Raw genomic sequence first — 26,444 nt, forward strand, 5'->3', positions numbered from 1 at the left:
GAGTCTCTGAGGCCTCCTCTGTTTCTTTTGTAAGACAGAAGAATCCCTTTACTTCCAAACAAAAACACAAACCCAAACTCCAACATACAGGACAGAAGCCCCTCTGACTGAGATGTGAAGAGAAAGCCCAGAGCTCAGCCCATCCCTTCCCTGCTGCTGGGGCACAAAGTCCACTACGGAACCCAGGCTGAAATTCCCTGATGCTGAATCAGATGTTCTAACAGCCCCACTTCTTTGGTGGGCCTGTGGAAAGTGGTTGAATGTGACAGGGGCCAGCATGCCAAAACCCCCCAAAATCCCAAACTCTCTGGACCTACCCGGCCTCCTCCAGGCTGATGCTTGATGTTTTCCGTGGAGCCAACCTTGGACCGGACATTCTTCAGGTCAAGGGCAGAAGCATTGGTGGCCAGGCGGCTCAGTCTGGGGGCAGAGGAGCTGGGCTTGGCCGAAGTGGGCTTCTTGTCTGTGGGAGGAGGCATGGAGGGCCGGGGAGGCGTGGGGGTAGACTTGATTCGAGTAGAAGCCACCCCCGCCGGGGGTCCTGCTCCAGCGAGAGTAGTATTTTTCTTCATGGAACTGGTGGAGGTGCTCTTTGGGTGACTTAGTTCAGCTGCAAAGGTAGGAGTGAGAGATAGCAAGTGTTCATGCAGAGAGGGAAAATGGGAATCTTAAAGCCCCAGAAGAGGTGGGGGTTCAAGTTAAAGTTCCACAAAGTGGGGCATAGGGTATTACCTGGTGCAGACTTTGCAGTCATCTTCTTATTGTCTGCAGGTTTTCCCTCAGTCTTAATGGCTGCACAAACATATACTTATTAATATAACCTTTAACAAACTGACATATTGAATGACTCATCCACACTGAAATTCATCATTCATTCAACAATTACTGAATGTCACTCTGAGCCAGGAGCTGTCCTAGTCTCTGGAAATAGAGTAGTAAATTAGATAGCAGTGTAAAGACTGTGCTGTTACGTAGCATACAAGGCCAGGCACTGTATCTTATTCTCCTCTATATCCTGACAATGCCTTTTACATGGCCTTAGATGTAGGTCATCAATACTTGCCTATGGAATTGAATTGCCTATTTCTTATCATCATGTAAGACCATCACCACAATGTGCTGGGTGCTGTGGAGACATTAAGCAAGGGACAGTAAATTCTACCTGGGAATTCATGAGAGTCTCCTTCACTAAAGATTTTTTGAATACACACAACTGCTAAGCTCACATGGAGATCAAGACTTGTTAAGTACTGGACCCATCAGGCTGCCATTGTTCAATGCACCCCCCTAAGGACTGGTACCTAAGCAGATCTGCACAGCTGTCTGAGAAGCTGGTTAGAGCTATGGCTAGGGCAAAGCCAAGGCCAAATTCTCCTATCTACTGCTTTCCATGGGAGGAAGGATAGGCAATACTCACCAGTGGGCTTTTTGGGCAGGGGTGTGGGGGGGCTCCTACTGCTTGGCCCAGCTGCAGCAAGAGTGGCAGCTGTTGTGGCTTTTGGAACAGTCTGGGTGCTCTTGGATCCAGGTCTGAGGGCTAGGGCTGAGGCCGGCTTGGATGGTGAGGTCCGCTTCTCAGGAACCTTTGCCTCAGCAACAGGCTGGAAATAGGAAAGAGAGAGTGAGAACTGCAGGTCAGCAATAGCCCCAGGAGGTCATGCCAAAGGACTGTTCTATAAAATCAGACACGAGAGAACAGGGGATACTGTGGGTTTAGCAGTTACTGACAGGAAAATTTATATGGCTCTAAGACCAAAGTCCTCCAGGCAGTGAGAAACTGGCCATGTAGGATGCTGTGTGATGTGTGGTCAGGAAAGAGGGAGTCAATCTACTTCAATGCAACCTGAATCAGAGAGAATGAGCAGCCCTGAAAAGTGCATCACATCACAATCTACATTCACCTCAGGATTTACTGCATTCCATACTCATATTCAGGGGTGTGTAATGAAACCTAATGTATTAAATATTTGACCAAAGAAAGATTGAATAAACACATAAAAAACACAAAAAGTAAAAATTATGCTCAGTCAAATTCAGCCATTCCTCGGGGCCGGCCTGTGGCTCACTCGGGAGATTGTGGTGCTGATAACACCAAGGCCATGGGTTCTGATCCCATATAGGGATGGCCGGTTGGCTCACTGTGTGAGCGTGGTGCTGACGATACCAAGTCAAGGGTTAAGATCCCCTTACCGGTCATCTTTAAAAAAAAAAAAAAAAAAAAAATTTTTTTCAGCCGTTCCTCGGGCTAACATACACCCAGAGAATGCAGAACAGGATAAAGCTGCAGATGGAAAGGCTACTGGCCAAATCTGGGTCAGAAGCCTGAGCTCCAGCCCTAGTCCGGTCCCTAGCAGTGTGTTCTTGGGCAAAACACTAACCCTCTCTGAGCTTTTTTTCCCTCGTTGGGATAAAGGAGATTAAAACAGAGCATCACTAAAGTCCAGCTTCAATAACATGAGATGTTAGGGACTAGAGGATGACAGGTTTCTGACAGCGCAGAGACAAAGAGAAAGGGAAGGCCTGACTAACAGAGGCATTGGTATCACGGCTATGAACTGAAAGCAAATGGGAAAATCAGCCAAGGAAGTACTTAGAAATCAAGGGCTGGCATCTAATCAAATAAAGTCTAACTCTGCAGATGCAGAGTAATAGACTATTTCTACAAACAGAGGCCTTAAGTATGGCTGGAGTAAGGAAGAACCCTAAGTTTGGAATCAAGGTAATTCATTCTGCTACCAGCTCTGTCGGGAACATGCTGTAGGATTTTGTTAAGAGAGTTTCCCTCTCTGATTGCTCTGAATTTTTTTTTTCTCTTTTTTTCACCTGAGAAGTTGTGAATGAATGACTGCTCTAAAATTTGAGGAATAAACCAGATGCTCTCTGTTTCTCTTTCAAATTTTCAATGCTATCAATAGGATTCAGAATAATCTAATGTAGTCTTATTATTTGCTAGTAATAGTAATAATGATAAAATAAGTTGTAAAAAAAAATTATTGGGATAGAAATTACCGAAGGATATGATGTCCTTCAGATGTCAGGCTCTTGGCCTCAGCAAGCTACAGAGCCAGCCTGCCCTTATAATACTGGAGTTATTCTGCTCTTTCTCAATTGATATTTTCTCCTCTGCCAGAATCACAGATCTACTTATTTTTTCCTGAATAGGTTCTTCTCCCTCTTTGTTTTCTTCTACAAATCTTTCTACCAAAATGAGAACAAAAATAATTTCAATAGAGTTTAGTTTTTAACAGTCTCTCAAAATGTTTCCATCTGTTTCTTATCTAAAGGACCAACAACAGTAATAATTATAATGCAGATCACCTCTTTTAGGTCAGCTATATCTTGAAATGCTGCCTAAAAGCTGCATGGCAAAAAGCCTTAAAGTACAGCATTGATAGAAGCCCTGAGCATCAGCAATGGAGTTAGACCCAGGCCCCAATTCTGGCTCTGCTACTTACTAGCACTGAACTTTGGGAAGGTTATTTAACTGAGCTTAAGCTTCTTATCTTCAAGATGAAGACACTAACATCTACATCACGGGTGGTTAGGAGACAGAATTAAAGGAGTTAATGTATATCAGAAACGAGTACAGCACACTTCATTTTTATTACTATTACAGAGTGTAATTTCACTAGATACCTCCCTCTTCTCCCAACACCCTCCTCTATCTGCCCGACCTGACCTGCAGCCAGGGCTCCAGTCACCTTCTCTCTGCTCTCTTATTCAAATACATTGTTTTCTAAAGATCAAGAAAAGCAGCCAACTGGGTGAGGATCAGAGAGAAAGTTTGAAGAGATTTTATCTTTCCTATTCTATGATAAGATTTCTTAGTTTCTTGGCCAGGGTTTCAACCTAGACTACATTTCCTAGGTTCTACCGGTTTTCTTTACAAGATTAAATTAAGACATTGACATTTTGACATAGGAATCTATTTCCCATGTTCAATTTACAAAGTATCAACAGGCTTACCTCCAGGCCCTTTTGAATAAAACAAGCTGTCAAGGAAGACAGCCACAGCCTCCACCCACCCTCTACTCCTGGAACAGTTCTGCAAAGCAAATGCTGCTCCAAATGAGACCACTTTCTGGGCATTAAAGAAAGTGTGGGTGACTGGAGACTGGAAAACTTCAGATGTAGCCCAGTGAGAAGTAGCTTAATGCCAAAAGTAAAGTAAGTTATTACATGATGCTAGAACATGCTGAGATAAGCTGGAAGAGCCTGTTATATCACAAAAGTGATGGGCAAAATTCACTTCCGCAGGATGATTCAAGAGAAAGACAAAGAATTGAATTTGATGTGGGAATTACACCAAAAAAGAATATCTGATTAATATATGGAGTAGGGGAAACTGGATAACAAGTGCTTAAATAGGTAAAGAATAAGGAGTAGTTCAGAGAAAACAGGAGGAACCAAAGTAGAAAGAATACTGCCTCCAACCAGGGCTAGGAAAGGTAAAAAGTTTAAAAGGTCTTCAAAATGTTAGGCTGCATCAGTGGGTTCCCAAGCTGATTTTCATATTACCCTTCTCCATTTTCCCATGCCGTTTTCCGTTGTCTGGTAGCAGCAAGAGCTGTCTATCTGACACTCTGAGGAGCAAACTTTTCCCTGGCACAGTACTCAGGCGACTACTTACCTTTGGCTTCGTGTCTCTTGAAGGTAAGATGGAAGGCCTGGCAGTGGCGGCAGCAGGGCGTTTGGGTGGGGCAGCTGGTACTAAGCCTGAAGCAAGGCTCATGGGTTTTTTATTCGACCCACCAGAGGTGGTGAGAGCTGGCTGCTTAGGGAGAGAAGTGGGCTGTATTTTGGCTTTCGATGTTGAAGTCTTTGCAGGTTGAGTGGTGGCCAAAGGCTTTAGGTTGATTGTTGGTTTTTTTATTTTTTATTTTTATTTTTTAAAGGTCAACATCAAACACACAGACAAGAATAAAAACAAATTAAAAAAAGTATAAATTGCACAATTCAAAGTAAAATTATAGGCAATGAGGACAGATGCAACTGAAAATTAGCATTCCTTTCTTCTGAGCTCACTAAACAGTGGAATGACACCAGGATACAGTTAAAGAAAACTGAGAATTGTTTCTTGATGACAGTGCCACAAATTCCAGCAGTTGGGCACCTGAAGATTTAAATACAGTAGTAGCTTTAAGCAATTAACTAACTTGGTGGCTGCAATAATTCTATAAAGAAAATCATCAGCAGATGATTATGCCATTATTACCTGTATCTTGATGGAGCAGCATCAGCCACATCGTAAAGTGTGACATTTGACCTCTGTAAGAAGTAGCAGTAAGTGTCTAGAGCTATCCACTTTAACAATGGATCTACTTCAGAATACTTTTTTTTTTTTGACTGTTAAGGGGATCGTAACCCTTGGCTTGGTGTTGTCTGCACCACACTCAGCCAGCAAGCGCACCGGCCATCCCTATATAGGATCTGAACCCATGGCGTCGGCGCTATCAGCACCGCACTCTCCCAGAGTGAGCCACGGGCCGGCCCATACTTCAGAATACTTCTGCAACTGTCCTTTATGTTGTTTTTGTTAAGGGAAGCAGAAACAATCTCTATAGAACATTTTTACAGATATATAAGGTAGCAGAGTCAAATGCAGAAATTTTAAAGTATTGGTTAGGCCACTACAGTAAAATGGGAATAAAAGATATTTTCTAAGCATGTCCAAACTTGAGGAAGGACTCATAATAGCTCAGAAAAAAGAAATTTCATTCATGATTCAAGCAATAATAGCAGAAGATACTATTTCTAAAAATTACAGTAGTAGAAGATAACCACCATTCTGGCACCTACCTTTGTCTTCTTCTCTGGGCTTGGTGGGAGCTCCTTGTTTGGTGGTGTGGTGATGTCATTTCTGGTCACACTCACTGCAGGTCGTCCTTCTTCTGGCCTGGCTATTCCTGAGAGAAGGTGGGGAGGTGGTGGGAATTAAGCTAAGCAAATGTTTTTCACACCCATTTGAAAATGCAAGGCTTAGCAGAGACAGACCACTCACTAGCACGTCATTCTGAAAAAAATCCACAGGGCTATGCTGTTAAAACATGAACAAGACTCCCAAGTTTTCATTGTGACAGAGGACAGTTTTAGATTCCTGGGAATCAAGGACCTTGTCCCTGTGGAGAAGCAATCTAAATGGGATTTGCACAAATGATCAGTGAAAGGAAATGGCCCTTCCAGTTTGGTTTCCCTTCCCTGGAGACCATCAACAAGGTTCTGTCACCCAACCACTAGGCTCCCGGAGCAAACAGGGGACAAAAACCTCTTCTAACAGAATCTATCTCTTGGTTGCTGTGATGGGGTAAGAGCCAAAAGATCATCCAATACCCTCTCCTTATTTCCTTTCCCTGTAAAGAACCACTTTATGAAGGATGTGAGATTAACTTGATCTAGTTCTAGCAGTGACCCAGATTTTCAACAAGGCCAAGGACACCCATGGAACCAGACCCAGGATCAGAAATAAAGTCTACCACCTAAGGCAGCATAGCCTCCTCTCTGTGGAGAGGTTACTCCAGATTTTAATAGGGCTACGTTTGAAAGCATTAAAATACCAAGAAATTTATAACCTTGGTGTGGGGAAGACCTACCTAACACAAAATCCAGAAGCAACAAAAGGTAAGTTAGAGTAAAGAAAAAGAAGAAACTTCAATGTGGCAAGAAAACACTACAATTAAAGTCAAAAGGCAAATGACCAAAAAAAAAAAAAAAAAAAATCGAAACTCATATCAAAGATAAAGAGCTTACTATATAAATTACTTCTACAAATCAACAATTCTACAAAAGCCAACAACCCACCAGAAAAATAACCAAAAAATATGAATAGTTTATAGAAAAAGAAATACAAATGTCTTTTGAAAAATACAAAAAGATGTCCAATCTAAAGTATGAGAGAAATGAAAATTAAAACCACACTGAAATGACATTTTTAACCTAACATATTGTCAAAAGTCCTAAAACCTGTAAATAACTGTTGGGAATAATATGGGGAAATACACTGTCGGTAGGTATGTGAACTAGTACAATCCATAGGCAGGGCAGTCTGGCAGTGTCTCTGAAAATTACATGTGCACATAAATTCTAATTCACAAGTCCAATTTCTAGAAATTTATCTTAGAGGTGTACTTATACATCTGCAAAATGGCAAATATGCAAGGTTTTCACCAGAACACTGCTTCGAAAAGCAAAGGACTGAAACAACCCAAACCCCTTAACAGAAAACTGGTTAAAGTATCATGGCAGAAATATCAATGTAATCTCTAAATCTGAAAAAATAAAATAAAGGATGAAGAAAATCTTTTATGACTGATATGGAATGATCAACATTAAGTGGGAAAAAAAGCAAGGCACACAACAGTATGTATAACGTAAACCCATTTGTCTAGGGAAGGGATGGGGGAAAATATACTATTACAAATATACTTGTATATGCATTTTTAAAGGATCTTGGAAGGATCATGAGGAAACAAAACAACAGTAACCGAATCTTTTTTGGTGGGGGAGAATGGGACACAAAACTGGGGAGGTAGGGAAAGCTAAATGACTATAGATTCACAGGAAGTTGTGAGGAAATGTATAGGGAGGTCCTGTGTACCCTTCGCCCATCCTCCTCCAACGCTGACATTGTGCATATATACAGTGCACTGTCAAAACCAGTTCATGTTACCCTTTTACAGCCACAGGCACCCTGCCTCTCTCCAATCCCTAAATCTTTGACAACTACCAATATTTTCTTCATCTCTATAATAACTTCCTCTACTAAGTCAAATAAGACCGGTGAGAGCAGGCATCCTTGGCTTGTTCCCAATCTTAGGGGGAAAGCATTCAGTCTTTCATCATTAAGTATGATGTTAGCTGTAGGTTTTCTGTAGATGTTATCAAGTTGAGTAAGTTCCCTCTCTATTCTTAGTTTGGTGACAGTTTTATCATGAATAGGGGTTAGATTTTTCTCTGTTTATGATTTTTCTTTAGACTGCTGATATGCTGGATTACTTTTATTTATTTTTATCTTTTTGATTATTGAACCAGCATTGCATATCTGGAATAAACCCCACTTGGTCATTGTGTATAATTCTTTTCATATATTGATGGAAGTGATTTCCTAATATTTTGTTAGAAATTCTTATATCTAAGTTCATTAAAGATATTGGTTTGAAGTTTCCTTTTTTTTTTTTTTTTGTTTCTGTCATCTGGCTTTGGTATAAGAATAATATTGACCTCATAAAATGAGTTAGTGTTCTGTTCCCTAAATGTAAAATCATTAATTATTTTTTGAATATATGACAAAATATTCCAGTGAAACCATCTGGGCTGAAGATTTCTTTTACAGGAGATTTTAAATTATAAATGTAATTCCCTTAATGTTTATCCTGGTTATCTATTTCATCTTGGCTGAGTTTTGGTAATCTGTGGTTTTCAAGAAATCAGTCCATTTCTTCTAAGTTGTTGAATTTGTGACTATAAAGTTGCTCCTAGTATTTCTTTATCATTCTTTTAATGGCTGTAGTGATACCCCATTTCATTCATGTTATTGGTGATTTGTGTGTTCTCTTCTTTTTAATCTTTGTTAAAGATTTGTTAATTTAAAAATTTTTTCTAAAGAACCAACTTCTGGTTTAATTAATTTTCTTTTCCTTTAAGTAATTTTTTTTCTCTTTTTTTTGTTCTGGTGGCTGACTGCTACAGGGATTGAACCCTGGACCTTGGTGTTACCATGCTCTAATCAAGGTTTGATTAATTTTCTTTGCTATTTTTTTGTTTACAATTTCACTGCTTGCTTTGGATTTATTTTGCTTTTCTTTTTCCAGTTCCTTGATGTAGCAACTTAGGTTACTGATTTAAAACCTTTCCTTTTTTCTAATGTAAGCATGATTTCCCCTCTCAGCACTATAGTAGCTGCATTCCACAAATTTTGATATGCTATATTTTCATTTTCTTTCTTTTTTTTGGGGGGGGGGGCGGCTGACCAGTGCAGGGATCCAAACCGTTGACATTGGTGCACCACGCTCTAACTAACTGAGCTAACCAGCCAGCTCTGTATTTTAATTCAGTTCACTGTATTTTTAAATTTCCTTTAGGACTTGCTCTTTGACCCAGGGATTATTTAGAAATTTACTGTTTAATTTCCAAGTGTTTGAAGATTTTCTTGTAGCCTTTCTGTTATTGGTTTCTAATGTGATTCCATTATGGCCAGAAGATACATTCCATGTAATATCAGTCTTTTAAATTTATTGAAGTTTGTTTTATGACCCAGGATCCAGCCTGGTAAATGTTCCATGGGTGCTTAAAAAGAATGGTACTCTGCTGTTGTTGAACGAAAATTCTATAAATGTCAGTTAGATCCTGTTGTTTGATGGCACTGTTAAATTCTGTTGTATCTTTACTAATATTCTGTCTAGTAGTTCTAATCAGTTGCTTACAGTGAAATGTATTAGTCCCCAACTATAATTGTGGCTTTGTCTATTTCTCCTTTCAGCTGTTTTTGTTTCATGTACTGTTTTTTGGTGAGTATATATTTAGAATTGCTATGTCTTCTTAGTAGATTGATCCCTTATTCTTTTATCTGACATCTACTTTGTTTGATATTAATATGGTCCCTCTTGCTTTTCAGAACATTTATGTTAATGTAATATATCTTTTTACCTTCAGCCTACTTATGCCCTTATGTTTGACATGCACTTCTCGTAGATAGCATATACTTGGGTCATTTAAAAAAATCTATTTTAATCTGTTTTTGATCATTTGTATTTAAAGTAATTGCTGATATATTAGAGCTTAAGTCTGACATTTTATTATTTATTTGTTCTTTCTGTTTCTCATTCCTCTGCTTCTCTTTTCTTGCCTTCCAGGGGTTACTTGAAATTTTTTAGAATTCCATTTTTAGGGCCAGCCAGTGGCTCACTTGGGAGAGTGTGGTGCTGATAACGCCAAGGCCACAGGTTCGGATCCCTATATAGGAATGACCAGTTGGCTCACTTGGGAGAGCGTGGTGCTGACAACACCAAGTCAAGGGTTAAGATCCCCTTACTGGTCATCTTTAAAAAAAAGAATTCCATTTTTACTTTTTAAATAATGTTTTTGAGTATATTGTTTTCTTAGTGGTTGCTCTAGTTATTACAATATACATATAGCCTACTGGTTCCAGTGTTTTATGACTTTGACTGAACTACTGAAACTCATGAGAAGGATGGTCTATTATATTTACCCCTATTTTTACCCACTCCATTGTTGTTCTCTCATTTTTGAAATTTCAAGCTTCCTTCTGTTATATCTTTTTGGAGAGGTTCCTTTAGCCATTCACTAAGGGTATATCTACTAGCAACAAATTCTTAGCTTTCCTTAATCTAAGAATGTCTATTTTTTCCCGTCATTCTTAAAGGATACTTTTACCAGACATAAAATTTGCAGTTGACAGTTCTTTTCCTTTAGCGCTTGAAAAATGGTGTGCCACTTCCTTCTGCCCTCCGTAGTTTCTGATAAGAAACATGCTGTCGTTTAAGTTGCTGTTCCCCTATAGGTGATAACGCATCATTGCTCTCTTGATTTTAAGGTTTTTGCCTTTGTCTTTAGTCTACAAAAGCTTAATTATGAGATGTTGTGGAATGGATTTCTTTGCATTTATCTTACTTGGGATTTTTTCAGTTTCTTGAATCTATAGGTTTATGTCTTTTGTCAAATTTGGGAAGTTTTCAGTCATTATTTCTTTGAATAGTTGTTCAGCCCCACATTCTTTCTCCATTGCTGTGATTCTGATGATACAAATGTTGAAACTTTTATTGTCCCACAGGTCTCTGAGGATCTGGAGGTTTTTTTTGGTGTTGTTGTTGTTTGTTTTCAGTCTATTTTCTGTTTCTGTTCAGATTCAGTAAATTCTGTTATCAAGTTCACTGATTCTGTCTTCTGTCATCTCCAGTCTATTAAGCCCATCTCACAAGTTTTTAATTTTGATTATTATATTTTTCATATTTACAAATAACTTTATAAAAAATAACTTCTATTTTTTTTTTTTATTGAATCATAATTGATTACACATATTTTGGGGGTTCAACATTGACATATGTTGATCAAATCAATATTAGCATATATATTACAAATCGTACTTATTCTTTATGCCTCTCATCCAATCTCTCTCCACCCTTCACTCCCCGCAACACCTCTGACAACCCTAGATTTCTTCTCTACTTCTGAAAGAGTAACGGTTATTCTGTTGTTTGTTGCCTCGATGATCTGTCAGTGCTGAGACAGGTGTGTTCAGGTCCCCCACTACTATTGTAGAGTAGATTCTTCTTCTATCACTCTGGAATGGGCTTTGTGGAGAGAGACATCCTCCTCTTTTCTTTGATCTCTCCTGGTGACTCTCCTTGTGTCAATGCACTCGAGTGGCTGGCGGGCCATCTGCATGGTGGTTGTGGCATCTAGCTGCTTTTGTGGCAGCTGTGGCTATTGTGGTGGCTGTCGTGGGCCACCCACATGGAAGTGGTGTTTATAGTGTGCTCCTTGCCTGGGTATGGGAGGAGGGGCCAGTCCCTGGCTCCATACCTCAGGACCCCGGGTGGGCCCTGTGGCAGCGGCGGCCTGCCTGGTTGTGGGAGAAGGGGTTGGTCCCTGGCTCCCTCTATTTTTACACTGTTGCAGAGCAGCTGGGTGCAAGTGGGAGAGGGGAAGGGGGAAGGAAATAGGGTGGAAGATGGAGGAAGTGGGGGCATGATTGAGGCCCATGGCATCCCCCTCATTCCTACAGGGTAGACCAGGGGGCTTCCAGTGGTGGCTTGGTCATTGCTGGGCTGAATGCAGCTGTCAGGGGGTGTGGCTGGAGCCCTCGACCACCCACTGCCCTGGTTTGGGAGACAAGGGGGCTTCCAGTGGTAGTTTCGTGGTTGTTGCTGGGCTGGTTGCAGATGTTGAGGGGGTGTGTGGCTGAAGCCCTTGGCACCCCACTGCCTTGGCTCAGGAGCCTGGGGTGTTTCCTGTAGTGGCTTAGTGGTCATCACTGGGCTGGCTGCAGGTGTCAGAGGGGGTGTGCCCCCCCCCACGACCCTGGCTTGGGAGCCTGGAGAGCTTCCTGTGGCAGCTCAGTGGTCATCACTGGGCTGGTTGTGGGTGTCAGGGGGCACGGCTGAGGCCCCTGGCCCTCCCACATCCCTGGCTTGGGGGCCCAGGGGGCTTCCAGTCCTTCTAGGTTTTATAGGTATTTTTTGGTGAAGTGAGAACTTTACTACTTAATATTAAACTTTGTCTCTGGTCTATGGGTATTTTGTATTTTCTTTCAGTTTTGTATTGGACTATTTGCTTTTTCCACTACTTAAACTCAGCACTGGAACTAATTTGTTGTCCTTTGCTTCCTTCTAAAATGGGGGAACTTCCTGTGGGGACCAGCACTTGAACCCTGTGGTTGAGTTAAATTGCTGCTTTGCTGCTGATTCCCTGGGGAAAGCTTTTTGTGCAGCTCAGGTTTTAATGGCTAACATTATAGGTACTTCCGGATCTCATGAGATCTGGTACACCTGGTTTGTGTAGAAACTCTGGTCTGGACCTGAGTCTTTTCAGCAAACTGCTCTCCATGCAGTTGTATATTCCTGACCAGTCTCCACAGAGTGGTCCTATGCTGATTGGAGGGCAGATCAGCTGTTCTTGCTTGCTGTGTCTCAGTGTTCCCCTGATGGCTCGTCTCCCCCACCGCCTGTGCTCCAAACACTTCCCATGGGATGGGCCATGCACCAGCCCCTTTCAATGACTCACCAGCTTCTGAGTGGCTCCTTTTTTCAGTTGTTGTGGCTCCTTGCTCCTGTGTGGGTCCACAGGAACCCTGTTAGTGGTCTTGCTGTCCTGACGGCCACCAAGGCCCTCTTCTCTTCTGCTGCCTCCAAGCAACTTCATCCGAAAGGCACAGCTGCAGCTTTTGCCAGCTCTTGCTCCGTGTGCTCACCAGCTCCAGCCGTGAAGTGGCTGGGGCTTGAATCTGTTGCAGTGGCCCTTTCTTTCTCTCATTGTGGCTTCTCTTGCCTTCATGCACTCCGTAGGTCTCTCTGCTTCTTCCCCTGAGCTCTAGTGGCCCCAGCTTGGCTGTTGCTTTTTATTTTACTTTATTTTATTATTATTATTATTTTAAAAGATGACCGATAAGGGGATATTAACCCTTGACTTGATGTTGTCAGCACCATGCTCACCCAGTGAGCTAACTGGCCATCCCTATATGGGATCCGAACCCAGGGCCTTGGTGTTATCAGCACCACACTCTCCCAAGTGAGCCACATGCTGGCCCTGGCTGTTGCTTTTTAATAGTTGTAAATTGGTTAATTTGTGGGAGAGAAAGATGCTAGGGACTGTCTATTCCACCATCTTGACTGGAATTTATAACTTCTATTTCTTTGCTGAGATTTTCCCGTTTTTTATTTGTTTCAAGAGAATTCATAATTGCTTGCTAAAGCTTTTATAATGGCTGCTCTTTTATTTTCTTTGGCAGCTGGCTGGTACAGGTATCTGAACCTATGACCTTGGTGTTATAAGGCTGCACTCTAACCAACTGAGCTATCTGGCCAGCCTGATGACTGCTTTAAAATTCAAATTTTATACTTTAGAAGGCAATCACCCTGTTTATATTTAGTATGTAGGTTCTGGCTGTAGTTCTAATGACAATTTGGTTTTCAGAGTCCTTATAATGCATTTCTGGCCTGCTGTATTCTAGCTCTGCTGAGGCTCTCACTCTATCCCTGATGGTATTGCCTGAAAGGGTTGAGGCACTTCTCTGGGCCACCCAGTGTCACTAGGTGGGGGCTGAGTGATTCTGAACCCATGGAATGGAGAGAGCTTCTCCTGGCCTGTTCTCTGGCTGCTTGAGACAGGCAGACTTCCTGTTTGATCTCTGCCTGGGCTGCCAGGAAGAGGAAGCACCTATCTAGGCTACTGTCTGCTGCAAAGGGAAAGGAGTTGGAGGAAACCTACATAGGTCTCCTGCCACCAGACAGGGGGTTGTAAGACACTAGGCCTATAGGTGCCGCTGGTGCTGTCACCTGGTAGGAGGCAGGGTATGCGCATCCATGCAGGTGCTGTTAGTGTGGTACATCAGGCCTATGGCTCCTGCTGTCTGTGGAATGGACAATGGGTAGGCCCTCATGGGCTCCACTGACACTGTACAGGCAGGCAGATTGAGCCCACTGCTGGGTTTGGGCAGAAAAATAGGGCTTACCACTAGGGTCTTTGCTGGGCTTCCTCTTTCCTGGTCCTTTGGCAAGAGAGAGCAGGGTCTTCTTTATTTCTTTTCTTTCCACCTTTCAGATACCTTTATGGAATTGTTAAATTATTTTCAGACTATTTAGTTGTATTTATAGGGGAGGAACAGGAAAAAGTGAGTTGACACCATCTTGTCTTGGTAGGAGGTTTTCTAATGTAGAGCTTTTCGTACTTTTGGATCTTTCAACCATATGTATTTTAGTCAAAAATAGAATTTTTTTTAAGTTTTAAAAATGCGAAGGAAAGAAAACAAATCTACAGTGGCACAAGTTTGGGAATATCTTTGATCTACAGCAAGCTGAAAGAAGACATCATCAAACATGTGTCTTGTTGCCACTGGCCCCAGACCACTGTGATGATTTTTCAATAAGCACAGGATTTTTCAGTAAACAACATGAACACTTCATGAAGTCTCACTGTAACATAGATATGCAGTGTCTCAACTTGTACAAATAAATGTACCTGTGCATAATGAGAAACTGCTGTCTCCTTTCTGGATGGTACCACTCACCAAGACCCCTCCTCCTTTGCCTCAGGGATATATACCAGGCAATTGCTAGAGTCTACCACACAAATGTGCCCACGTTTCACAAGACAATGTCTGAAACAGGACTCATTAACGCCTTTGCAAAACTGCTCTCTTCTGTTGGAACGGTCCATTATTTGTACTACTACCTGCTTGGAAAACCAGTCTCAAACCCAAAGCATGACCTTTGACTTCTCTCTCTCCCTCTCTCTCACACCTTCCACATCTTGTTTTCGAAGTGAAAACTGGATGTGGAAGGTGTGAGAGAGAGGGAGAGAGAGAAGTCAAAGTCTTATATTTCCCCTATCATGTCCTCAGTGTTTCATCTGCTACTACCTGAATCAAACTCCTAACAGTTTTATGCCATCAGTCCTCTGTTTTTCAGTTCATCTTACCTACTGAGAACAGGTGAGTCTTCCCAAAGCAGACCTTGGGCTACTTTATTTGCTGTTATAGGCAGTCATCACAGTTTTTTGAACATTGTAGTAAGGCTTAAACTTCTCAGTAGGGCATCTGAAGCTTGGCAAGACTGGGTTCTAGACAACCTTCCAGACTTTTCTCCCATTATTTCTTGCCACATGTGTATAAATGGATTTGGAATGTTTCCACAACCCACTCTCTCTTCTCTCCAGGTGAACGAGGTGGGCAGGTCTAAATGGCTAAGGCTGGTTAAGAAGGCTGGTACACAGTTGACTGGACTAAACTGAGCCAGTAAGATATATCTACTTGCTCACTCTCTAATATGGACTAAGACATAAAAACTGCAGTCAAGCAACCTTGGGTACCTGAGATATATGGTAGCACAAAGCAGGCCACAGAGCCCAAACCATGGCAACCCAATGCTGTTCTGTCCCAGGCAGAACAGAATCACAAAGGAAGCAAAAAGTAAGAGATAACAGAAAAAAAACAACAAAAAAAACCATTTTCCAGAAGGGAAGGGAATGGTACACATATGCAGGGAGAACCAGAGGTCCCAAGAGAGGCAACACAAAATAGCTGCTGCCCGGCTACGCTTCCCGCAATTGGATTCCCTGAGATTCTTCTATATCCTGTCAATAAATACTGTTTTACAAATTTGAGCTCTTCTGACTGTGTTTGTGTTGTTTGCAATCAAATAATCCTTAAGGGAGTGCCCAATAAAGAGTAGTCATTGTTCTTTTCCTAACATGAGCTATCTAGGCTTCATACCTTTGCTTACATGAGTTCCTTTACCTGGAAGCCTTTCCCTCCACATTGTTGGGCATCTTAAATTTCCAAGGCCCAGCTCAAATGCCACCTCCTCCAAAGAGATTCCAAGATTCATAACCTTCTCACTCGCCCCACCCCCAACTAAATCATAAATTGCTTGAGTTCAAGGACAATTTCCAGTGCTTAGATAGTGACTGGCAAGTGGCAGGCATGTTAAATGAACAAATCTTTATATACTTTTATCTCCATAATGTTTAGCACAGTCAGCATTCAAACGTTTATCAGGTGAATTAACCAGTGGATATGTCAGTCATTTGAAAATATTTTCTATCGGCATAAACTTCTGTTAGTGTGAACTATAATGAACTTGTTCTGAAACAAAGTCTACAGTCATTACCACCTAGAAGGTATATGGCACTGAACTGGGCACCTGGGGATCAATAAAAAGATGACAGAATCCTGTCCAGGAGGAGCTTATAGTTCTGCCACAGTAGAAGTAAGCAACAGCATAGGATACCTGAATTCTTGTGATCTTGCAGTCATAAAAAATCGAGGAAATATGAAGCTTCTCTGCCTATCTTGATTTAAAGAAAATCTGTCAGTCTTTAAGGGTCCCATTCTACTTACCACTCCCTTAGAAAATACCACTTCTTAGTTTCAGAGAAAAGAGTAAAAAATTTCATAAAAATGTACCTAGACGAATAAATACTGGAGAAAACGGGTCCCAGGAAAAGAGACTATTTTTTTTTACAAACAAAACACATATTTTAAATCCCCATTAATGAGCTTGTGAATCATGGCCCTTTGTGCTTAAACTACATTCAGATAAAAACAAAGTTTTTTAGACCACCACCACCAAGAGCCATGGGGGATGGTAGGATGGGGGATGGGAAGAAAAGAACGGTCCAGGAAGAAAGACCCAGAGGCAGTCACAAAGACTGGAACACTTAGCTGTTTATTAGGTTGCAAGTCTCTCCTCTCTCCATTTTCTTTTTCTCCTCCCTACAAATCCTCCCAAAAACATACAGAAAGAGAAAACTAGAAGCAAGATTGGGTCAAACATGAAGAACAAGAAAAGAATACCTAAATAGCCAGCTTTAAAAGGCTCTTTTTCAGCTTGAACAAAAGCAAAACGTTCTCAAAAGCAAAACGGAAAACAGAGCTTCCACCCAGACTGTGCAATTTAATGAGAGAGTAAATGCTGATAAACCCATTGTGAATCCACACAAAGTGACAGACTTTTCAAGCAAGGAAATCAGTCCATTGCGATTGGATGATTTAGAGCTCAGGAATCATTTGGTTCAAACCAACAGGGAGCTGAGAGGTGGGAGGATGGGGAATGCGGTGCGCAGGGTGACACGAGGTCAAGAAAGGGGCTCTGATTTTCATGCCCACCTGCTTCTGACCCCATCCCACCCCCAAGCCAGTCAGCCAACATCCTCAGACCACACTATCTGTCATACCACCAGACATTCAGCTTGACCTGGCCACATTCACTTTGTTCCCTTTCTCACTTCCCTCCCAGCAAGCTTCCAACACAAGGGAATTTAGGTTTCCCCAGGCAGTTACATACTCTAACAGTAACAAGCTGCCTAATGCTCCTGCCAGTAATCTGTCACTTTGGTTGGTTCCTTGCTGTCTGCTTATCCCCAATGGAGGCAAAATTTAGAAACATACCATCACGTGGGGTCTCTTCACACAGGAACAATGGCGTGCTCTGGGTTGCAGTGACCTCAATTTCTTTCTTCCCTGCCAAAGCCGTCTGTCCTGGCTGTTTTGCGCCTGCCTGGCAGACTTGGGAGTATGAATCAATTCTTGTTTCATTAATATTTTCCTGTCCTTTCTCCTTGCTGCTTCCTTCAGGAATCTGCTCCAGCTTACTATGGAGACATAACCCAGCAGTGCCCAGTTCCTTCTTCCCAGAGCTGCTGCTGCTATTGCTGAAGTGGTTCAATTCTTCTCTCTTCTTGACTACTGGTTCCTCACAGATAAAAGGAGGTATCTCTTTAGTAGATAGGATGGGCAGTTCTCCAGGACTCACGTTGTAGCTAGCTGTCTGTTCTTCAGCCACTGTCATGGAGCGCTGTATGGCAGGAGCTCCCAGTTTCCTGGATGTTATACTCAGCATCGGGCTACTGTTGGCAGGCAGCAGGCCAGAAGAAAGCTCTTCTCGGGCAGGGAGTTCAGGGTACTTATCTGCAAGGTTGACAGCTGGGGGAACTGAGAGGTGAGAACACTCAGACAGGGCCCGGTGCACTGCCTTTTTCTGCTGGGGGGCTTGGTCAAGCACAGCCCCCTCCTCAGTAGGACTTGATTTCTCCAACTTCTTATCATGGCCTCTGCTGTGAGAATTTGCATTCAAATATTCCTGGGTGAATTCCACCATAGCAACAGGTAAAATGCTAGTGGATGAATGCTCAGTAGTGGGGGCTGGGTGGGCTCCAGCCACTGGTAATGGGGACTCACTTTTAAGCTGACCGGAGCTATCATTCACCACCCCAGTCACTGGGCAGGCAGGGGCGATGCCATTCTCCTTTCCTGGAGTTGCTTCCCCTGAGCCCTTCGGGCACTGAGCCACTGAATGAAAGTTGGGGTTCCAAACACTGGTTTCCTGCTCCTTAACGTGCAGGGTGGGGATGTCAGCAGCCTCAGGGAAATCAAGATCTGGCTGGCTCTTGGTCTCTAGCCCATTTTTCCCTGCCACCTTCCCCTGAACTGTAGTGGTTTTGTTTTTGTCTGGCTCCTCTCTGAGACCCAGATGGAACTGGGCTGTCTTTGGGTGTGCCAAATTACCCTCCAAGGCATGGCAGGTTTCTGAAATCACATACCTGCTCTCGAGGTGACCCGAGGTTGCTTGATATTCCCTATCTTGCGCTTCAATGCTGAGCTCTTTGTCTAGCTTCCCCTCAAACAAGCAGAGCTTATTCTGCTCCAGGAAGCTGGCATTCTTCACAAGCCCGTCTTTCAGCTGCCCGTCCATGCTAACGTTCAGCCCGATTTCATTCAGTTTGCCCTCTGTTCTCTGCCACTCGAATCCAGCTTGATTGATTTCTTTTGGGGAATCCATTCGGCACTGTGCAGGCTTGCCCTTACAGAGCTGGCTGCATGCGGCAGTGAGGGAGGCTGGCTGCTCATCTGACAGCGACATCATCTCTTCCACTGCTCGCATCTCTCCCTTCCCCCTCTTGCTCCTGGAGCTCTAACATCACAAATGATCGATTGCACAGAGTTTGCAGTGACATCACAGCTAATCCCCAGGATTCATGACAAAACCCATCTTTTCCCCAATTCCCCTGTCTCCTCCTTATCAGTGTGAAAGGAAAAAAGAATGAATAAAAGAGAAAGAGAAAGTAAATAGCCTGCTTCTTTGTGCACCAAACGCCACTATTAATCTGAAAATGTAACTTCCTATTAACTAGCACTCTGTTTAGATCTGCAATTTAAAACATGGTATGGTGCCAAACCAGGCACTGAGCAGAGTAATTATTCTGGCTTTCACTCATATAGATACATGTATACCCACACATTCACTTATCTGGTACCATGCCCACCCTTCCACATTCACCCACTCAAAAAACTGTTTTAAAAATAAGCAAGACTGATTTACCAATCCCCAGCTATAATCCTTGAAGAACAATGATTCCAGAAAATTGTTCAAAATTTCACTTAAAAAAAAATTAACATCAAAATCACATGCATTCATTTTTCAGAGGAAGAGTGGGTTTGCTGTCATAGCAACTTATCAAATTCACTTGAAAAAACTGACTGGAGTGTGGTGCCCAAATCCCAGTAAGAATCCATCTGTAGCTCTACGCTGTAAAAGAATTTAATAAAGGTTCATTTAAAGACTTCAGTCATCAGAGCTTTGGGGACATGTATTCCAATTACAAGACACTGTGTGATGACATAGCTCTTGTGCTTTTACTGATGCCCCTGTTCCCCCTTGGTTCCTTGTGTGAGATGGGTCACTTCCTCCTGCACCAGCCCTGCTCTTTCCAGCCTGCTGATCTTTTAGGAACCATGTAAACACAGTAGGGAAAAATCATCTTCCTCTGACAACCTGCAGATTAGAGTTTTTATTGCCCACCAGAGCCCACTGCCCACATTTATCTCAGTTCTTTTACTGCCCTGGGCTTTGAGCTTACAAATTGTACAAAAGGGATTGAGTGATCCATAAAACAAAATTGCCCCCCCAAAACTACACTGTAAGGATAAGCCATACTGTACTTTGAACAAAGCTGATTTTTGTTGTCTAGCCTATCTTGAACTAACATAGATGTTTGTAAAATGTTCTATCAAGAATGCAAGGGACGTTTTTTTCCAGGAAGAAGAAAAGGTTTAGGTTGGTTTTTGAAAAGCCATTTGCTATCAACTGCAATGATTTGGTTATAGCTTTTTAATAATGCTTTTAGGAAAAAAAGGACAAGTTAAGATTGCTCAATCTTTGGTCTACAAAATAATTACCAAGAAATTGTCAAGGTCCAGTCTAGGAAAGCTTGCTTAACCAAAGCCTCTGTCCCCAAGCACTTGTCTTCTCCACTACTCATACAACTCATATCATTTACTCAAGTGCCCAACTAGACTGCAGGAACCAACCTTACATGCCTTTTGCATTAACTTCAGTACCTGACACAGGGCTATGTTCATGGTCAGGAGTGGCAGTGTTGCAATGCTTAAAAAAATGTGAGCTTCCATTTAACCTCTGTCCTGCACCTGAACTGAGCCTCATATACACCTTTCCTTCCTCTAGATCTAAGTAGTTTAGCAGCAATACATGTCAAAGCACAATAAAGTTCATTAGCAAGAAATCAGGTCTCCGTACTCTATGGCAAAGCCCGCGCTAAGGAAAAGGAAGTGAAAATGTATAAAGAAATGAGGGGGGTGCCAGGAGGGTCACGATTCTAATTAGGAACAGGAAAAAGTAAAAGATAAGTCTTGGGTACAGAAAGGCCTTGGTAATGAAACACTGTTGAATTCTGGCTTTCTTACTTTTTTTTATACATAAAACTGAATAATATAATTAAGTATGAATGATATGTGATGAAAATTATGAAAGTCTGAAGTTGGGGAAGGTGTTGTTGCAATGTAGTCCAAATACGCCAGAGGCAAAAGTCTGAGAATCAGGGAAGCCTCAAAACCTCACCCACTCAGAAACTAGTCGCCTTCCCCCAAAACACACACACATATATACCCCCTCAATTTACGGACACCTTCAATCTTTGGTTTGTGGGAAAAAAATAATTTGGTGTGGAATCAGAAGACCAGATTTTAAGATCTCTCTGTGCCACTTAATAGTTAAGGTTCTGAGCAATTCACTGAACTGCTCCCTAGCTTCAGTTTCTTCATCTATAATATGAGGGGACTCTTTAAGGTGTATTCCAGTTACACAGTTTTAACACTCTCACATCTCAATTAAAAGGTTGAAACATCCATTCAAGCAATCACAAGCCTGCTGCTATGTCCACCTCACAGTGTGATTTTAACTTGGAGCTCCAGTGGCCACAGTATTTAGTAATGCTCCCGGCCACATGCAATGGTGCTGTCTGTTGGCAGAGGCATGGTTGGGGGATGGAGCAGCATGTCCAAAGAAAATGGTCGTCTGAGTTGGCCCTCATATTCTCAAGGGAAAGGAAATGCCTAGACAAAGAACAAGCATGAAAACTTTTTCTTTAGAGCCAAATTATTTTTAGTTCTAGCCAGTCTACCCAGACCTTCCCCACCGGCCACCAGTACCAAAAAATAAAATATAGAAAATAAAAAAAAACTAAGGTGATAACTAGAATTGCAAGTCCCTGCTACCTTCAAATCACATACATCCTGCCTCAATGTTCCATCCATAAACAGAAGACTTCAAAGTGTGAATCAGCCAAAAAACTGATTTGAGCAAGAACCAGGAGAATGAAGCTGGCCAGCCACAAAGGAACACATATTCCAGAGATGGAGAGTTGGAAGAGGCAATCTGGGGGTCAGAGCCAAGAAGTTCAGGCCCAGACAAGTACCTAAGACATCAAGTCAGCCAGATGCTCAGGCATACAGATAAGCTTGGTGGTCACCCAGGGTTCTCAGTACAATAAAACTACATAAAAAATTAAGGGGATGACCTCAGAATCCACCCGTCATGTAGGTGTAAAAATTGAGGTAACATATATAAAGAAAACTTTAACAAGATAGCTAAAACAGAACCACAGAATGTATCCACTGATGTTACTTAAAAAAAAAAAAAAAAAAAAAAAACTAAGAAAATGTATTTGTATATGTAGTAGGTTTTCCTACTTCCAATAGGGAATTTGATGTGAAATAATAAAGCCTAAGTCCCTGGACTGGAGAACTGCTGCACTCTGATAAAGAAGGCAGCCCAAAACAAAACAAAACAAACACCACCCCCTACAGGAAACACCATACAAATCGTAATTTCAGTCACTAATTAACAGACAAGAGGAAAAGAAAATCTAAATATCAAAATCTGAGGAACTGCCTAAAGAAAATAATATCCCATTCCCTGAATCCCTTTTAGGACAAAGGTCATTCCATAAAAACAGTATTGCAAGGACAATGATGTATGTGCTACAGTACAGACTAGACTGCTGGAGCTCCTCTAACTCAATCCCCTCATCTTATAGAGGACCAAAGTGGGGTCCAAGGAAAAAATCAAAATGGCTTACTCAAGATCAAATGGTAAAAATTTAATAGAAAAGCCACATAGAAGATGCCTCATTTCCAATTGTCAGTATTCCCACACCACTTAACAAAAATTAATATCTCAGTCAGTGATGATCCTCTTTTCTTCTTTTTTTTTTTCTTTTGCTGGCTGATACAGGGATGGAACCCTTGACCTTGATGTTATCAGTACCACACTCTAACCAACTGAGCTATCCAGCTATCTCTCTCTCTCCCCCTCTCTTTTTTTACTCTCTCATGAAATTGTATGATCTTTCCTTTTTAATGTTTCTTTTTTGATCAGTGAAGAAAGTACTTCAAGTTTTAATTTGCAATTGTAATTTTTTTGTGTGCTCAGTTAAAATCTCCCAAATTAATACACAGTGTGCACACATATGTGTATAGATGAATGTGTGTTTGGGGGGTAAAAGCAAGTTTGAAATAAAGAAGATAAAGAAGCAAAACATTTAATTTTAGTGTTTTCCTTAAACCTTAAGCATGGCCTTGTTTTGTTTTATTATGCAAAGAATGAGTAAGGTATGAATGGCTTATTCCTTAGCAATCTCCTGTTACTTTTTTTCCATTCTCAAGAGAACCTAGACTTACATTAATGTCTTCCTATAGTGCCCCAGTACTGTGAGCTTCCTTTCATGCTGCTTCTGAATAGGCACGCAGGTCCTGCTTCACTAAGAAAAAGGTAAGATCCAGGAGCTTTCCCAGAGGGGAAGGGACAGACTGGCTTATGGTTTGATTGCACTATTGCTTTTGCAATGCATACCAAGTAAGAGAGCCTATGGAACAACAACAACAACAACAATAATAATGATAATGATAATAATGGTTTTGTTCCTCTCCAAATGAGATGAATGCTACCTGGACAGCTAACACTGGGGAAAACCAATTAAAGAATAATTATTAAAACTTGAGGATGGCCAGGTCAGTGCTCTGGTCTGGTTCAGAATTATGACACAATCTCACTCAGGAACACACATTCACCCACAGGAGACAGCTGCAGCAAGGAACTCAAATCTCCCCAGCCACAGCGATGTTATACCAAGCTGGTAGATGAAGCTGAAGGTTGTGAATTTACAATCTGCTTTCTTACCTGGAAGTAAATGATGCATGTGTTTATACATATCTCTATTTATGAAAAACATTTCCGAACCATACTCTGCTAAATTTTAGAAACTTTTCCTAGTACATGTTTAACTCAAGATCATGATTTTCCCTGATTAACTTTTAAAAGTTGGGAAACAGACATAATGACTAATTTCAAAGAATATTTAGATGTTCTGGCTCAAACAAGGTAATAGCAGAATTGTCTGAAGGCTAAAAGAGTTTAGGATAGTGCTGTGCATATAGTTAAGTTTAAATAAATGGTGGTTATTTTCAGCTGTGTGACATAAAGTCCCAATAAATTTCATTAATATCCTAATAAGAAAAAAAGCCAGAGAATGAGAGGGCAAGTGGGGAGAGAGCAATGAAGAAAGGAACGTGACAAATTGCACTACAGTTAAGAAAAGACATTACCAAATGGATACTTCTCCAGTTACAAAATAGTAGCAAGTTCTAAGATCACAAATGGTTTTTTTTTTTTATCTGATGAGCATGTTTTATTTATGTAGAAGGGCCTTAAAACTGTTAGGATTCTCGGTATATAAATTACTTCAAGTTTCACACCAAGACAATTTCCCACCATAAACTAACATTCTCAGCTGCTGGGAAACAGCTGATGAGCTCAAGCATACTGAAGAAAAAGAAATGAAGACAGATTAAAAAAAAAAAAGACCAGTCTTCACTATGGCAAAGGAAAGGACTATCTACCAGGATCCATCACTGTCCCATTCACAGTATCTACATCCCAAGTGCACTGTCACTCACAGGTCTACCTGGTTTCCAAGAGAACAACTAACATGGAACAGATATTAGAATTCAATATGGATCATCCTTATAAACTTGTGCTTCCCTCCAACAAACAGTCCCACAAAAGTCCTTTTCTGACAACTTGAGCTCAGACTTCCTGAAGTATCTCATTAATCTTCCCTGCCTAGAACAAAATGCATAATATGTGAAGAAACAGTCTTCTAAAGTTTTCCTAAACTTGAGCATGGCATGAAAAAACAACAGGACAGGAAACAGTAAGCTGGAAGAGACTTTAGCAATGCATTCACTTTCCCTACTTCTAAACAGAATAAGATCAGCAAAAAATAATTCATTTATTATTCAAAAAATGTCATTAGGCATCATATATATGTAACTCTGTATATTAGATTTTAAGAAGAACACATTAATAAATCAAATGTAAACTCTGGAGAATAGAATGCTATACAGAGTCGAAAAACCTAGATTCTATAGGTTAACATTTCTAAATTAACCTCTGATTCAGAATTTATGTCCTCATGATGTGTCTTTATTTCTCAAGCTAGAAAAGTGCTTAAGTTAGTGCTTAGAGAGTAAAATAAAAATATGTAATTACTAATTGTCAACCATCATCTTTTTCTTTTCTTTTTTATTTATTATAAAAGATGACCAGTAAGGGGATCTCAACCCTTGGCTTGGTGTTGTCAGCACCATGCTCAACTAGTGAGCTAACCAGCCATCCATATATAGGATCCGAACCCAGGGCCTTGGTGTTCTCAGCACCACACTCTCCCGAGTGAGCCACAGGCCGGCCCTAGTCTTTTCCTTTTTAAGCACCTAAAACTTCTGGAAGGTTCTTCTGAAGCAAGAATAAGGAAAGCATAGAGTCAGAGAGACTAGGGTTTGAATTTTAGCTTTGCCATTTCACTATCTTTGTGACCTTAACCTTGAGAGCATCCATTTTCTCACTGTAAAATGGAGACTCTTTCATAGAATTGGGGTGTGTGTGTGAGTGTGTGCGTGTGCGCACGTGATTTATCTACATATCTACAGATAACCAGGCACATAATATTCACTCAATAAATGGTAGGTGCTATTATTTTTACTAACACCACTAAAAATATCTTTACTGCCCAAACATTGAAAACCATCGGTAACACCATTTGACCACAGGACAAATTAGGACAAGATATGTGAGAATCAGTGGCAATTTGGCAGAAAGGCAGTTAACACTAATGATTTGAAGTGAAGAACAAAGATAACATTTAACAAGGCCAAGTCTAGTACCACTCATGGATGAAATACCAGCGCCTACATGCACCAAGGGTGGACAGGCATAGGGAGCCACCCTGCCTGGTGCCCTGTCACAAATTCCTACACTCCCCATTCCGCCTGCCTCAGAGCCCCAGGCTTGCCTAAAGCTCTGCACCTACACCTTCACCTGTGCCCTAGACACCTTGGAATAAGCTTTACTACAAATATACAAGATCTGCATGAAGAAGACATCAAAATACAGGTGATAGATCAGCACTTGAACATGTGAAAAGCATACTACATGGTTGCATAGAGAAACTCAACATACAAGACTATCTCTATGATAATCTAGAAACAGTGATTCCAAGGAAAATATTGACTGAATTATTTTTTCTTTTACAAAACTATATAAGCCAATTCTCAAGTTCATATGTAACAGCAACCAAGCAAGAATAATGAGGACAATTCTGAAAAAAAGCAATAAGGCAAGGGGTGGGTCTAGCCCTATTAGATATTAAAATATATTATTAAGCAGCATATTATGTTACTGACATCTTAATAGAAAAGAAAGTCCAGAAATAAGCCAAATACATACAGGAATTTAGAGCAGGACAAAGGTGACATTTCATTGGGAGACATTATATGAATGATAGTGTGACAAAAAGTAACCCTACTTCACATCATATAAACAAAACATACAAGAAAAACAAACAAAAAAAACCCCCATAAA

At 41.3% G+C, this 26,444-nt stretch overlaps 2 protein-coding genes across 20 annotated transcripts in view; both read right to left on the reverse strand.

Annotated features, from left to right (window-relative positions):
- MAP4 (microtubule associated protein 4) overlaps positions 1-26,444 on the reverse strand; it is a 191,962-nt gene that overhangs the window by 16,606 nt on the left and 148,912 nt on the right. For 13 of the 19 annotated variants that reach the window (XM_063114719.1, XM_063114724.1, XM_063114718.1 and 10 more), the window contains 5 exons: positions 5,800-5,906; positions 4,631-4,846; positions 1,418-1,601; positions 733-792; positions 318-610 (listed from right to left, as the gene is read on the reverse strand). In XM_063114719.1, the coding sequence (XP_062970789.1) occupies positions 318-610; positions 733-792; positions 1,418-1,601; positions 4,631-4,846; positions 5,800-5,906 (860 nt within the window). The remainder of the gene's footprint in view (positions 1-317; positions 611-732; positions 793-1,417; positions 1,602-4,630; positions 4,847-5,799; positions 5,907-26,444) is intronic. The other 6 variants (XM_063114728.1, XM_063114735.1, XM_063114731.1 and 3 more) reach the window with 1 other exon arrangement.
- LOC134390946 (uncharacterized) lies at positions 16,929-19,556 on the reverse strand. Its single transcript, XM_063114736.1, has one exon. The coding sequence runs from the start codon at positions 19,110-19,112 to the stop codon at positions 17,559-17,561; it is 1,554 nt and encodes a 517-aa protein (XP_062970806.1). The 5' UTR covers positions 19,113-19,556; the 3' UTR covers positions 16,929-17,558.

The sequence above is a fragment of the Cynocephalus volans genome, chromosome 11 (assembly GCF_027409185.1).
Source record: "Cynocephalus volans isolate mCynVol1 chromosome 11, mCynVol1.pri, whole genome shotgun sequence".
In the NCBI taxonomy this organism is placed as follows: Eukaryota; Metazoa; Chordata; class Mammalia; order Dermoptera; family Cynocephalidae; genus Cynocephalus; species Cynocephalus volans.

Coding starts and splice junctions, on each gene's coding strand:
- LOC134390946 (XM_063114736.1), bottom strand. CDS start 19,112: ATGCGAGCAGTGGAAGAGATGATGTCGCTGTCAGATGAGCAGCCAGCC.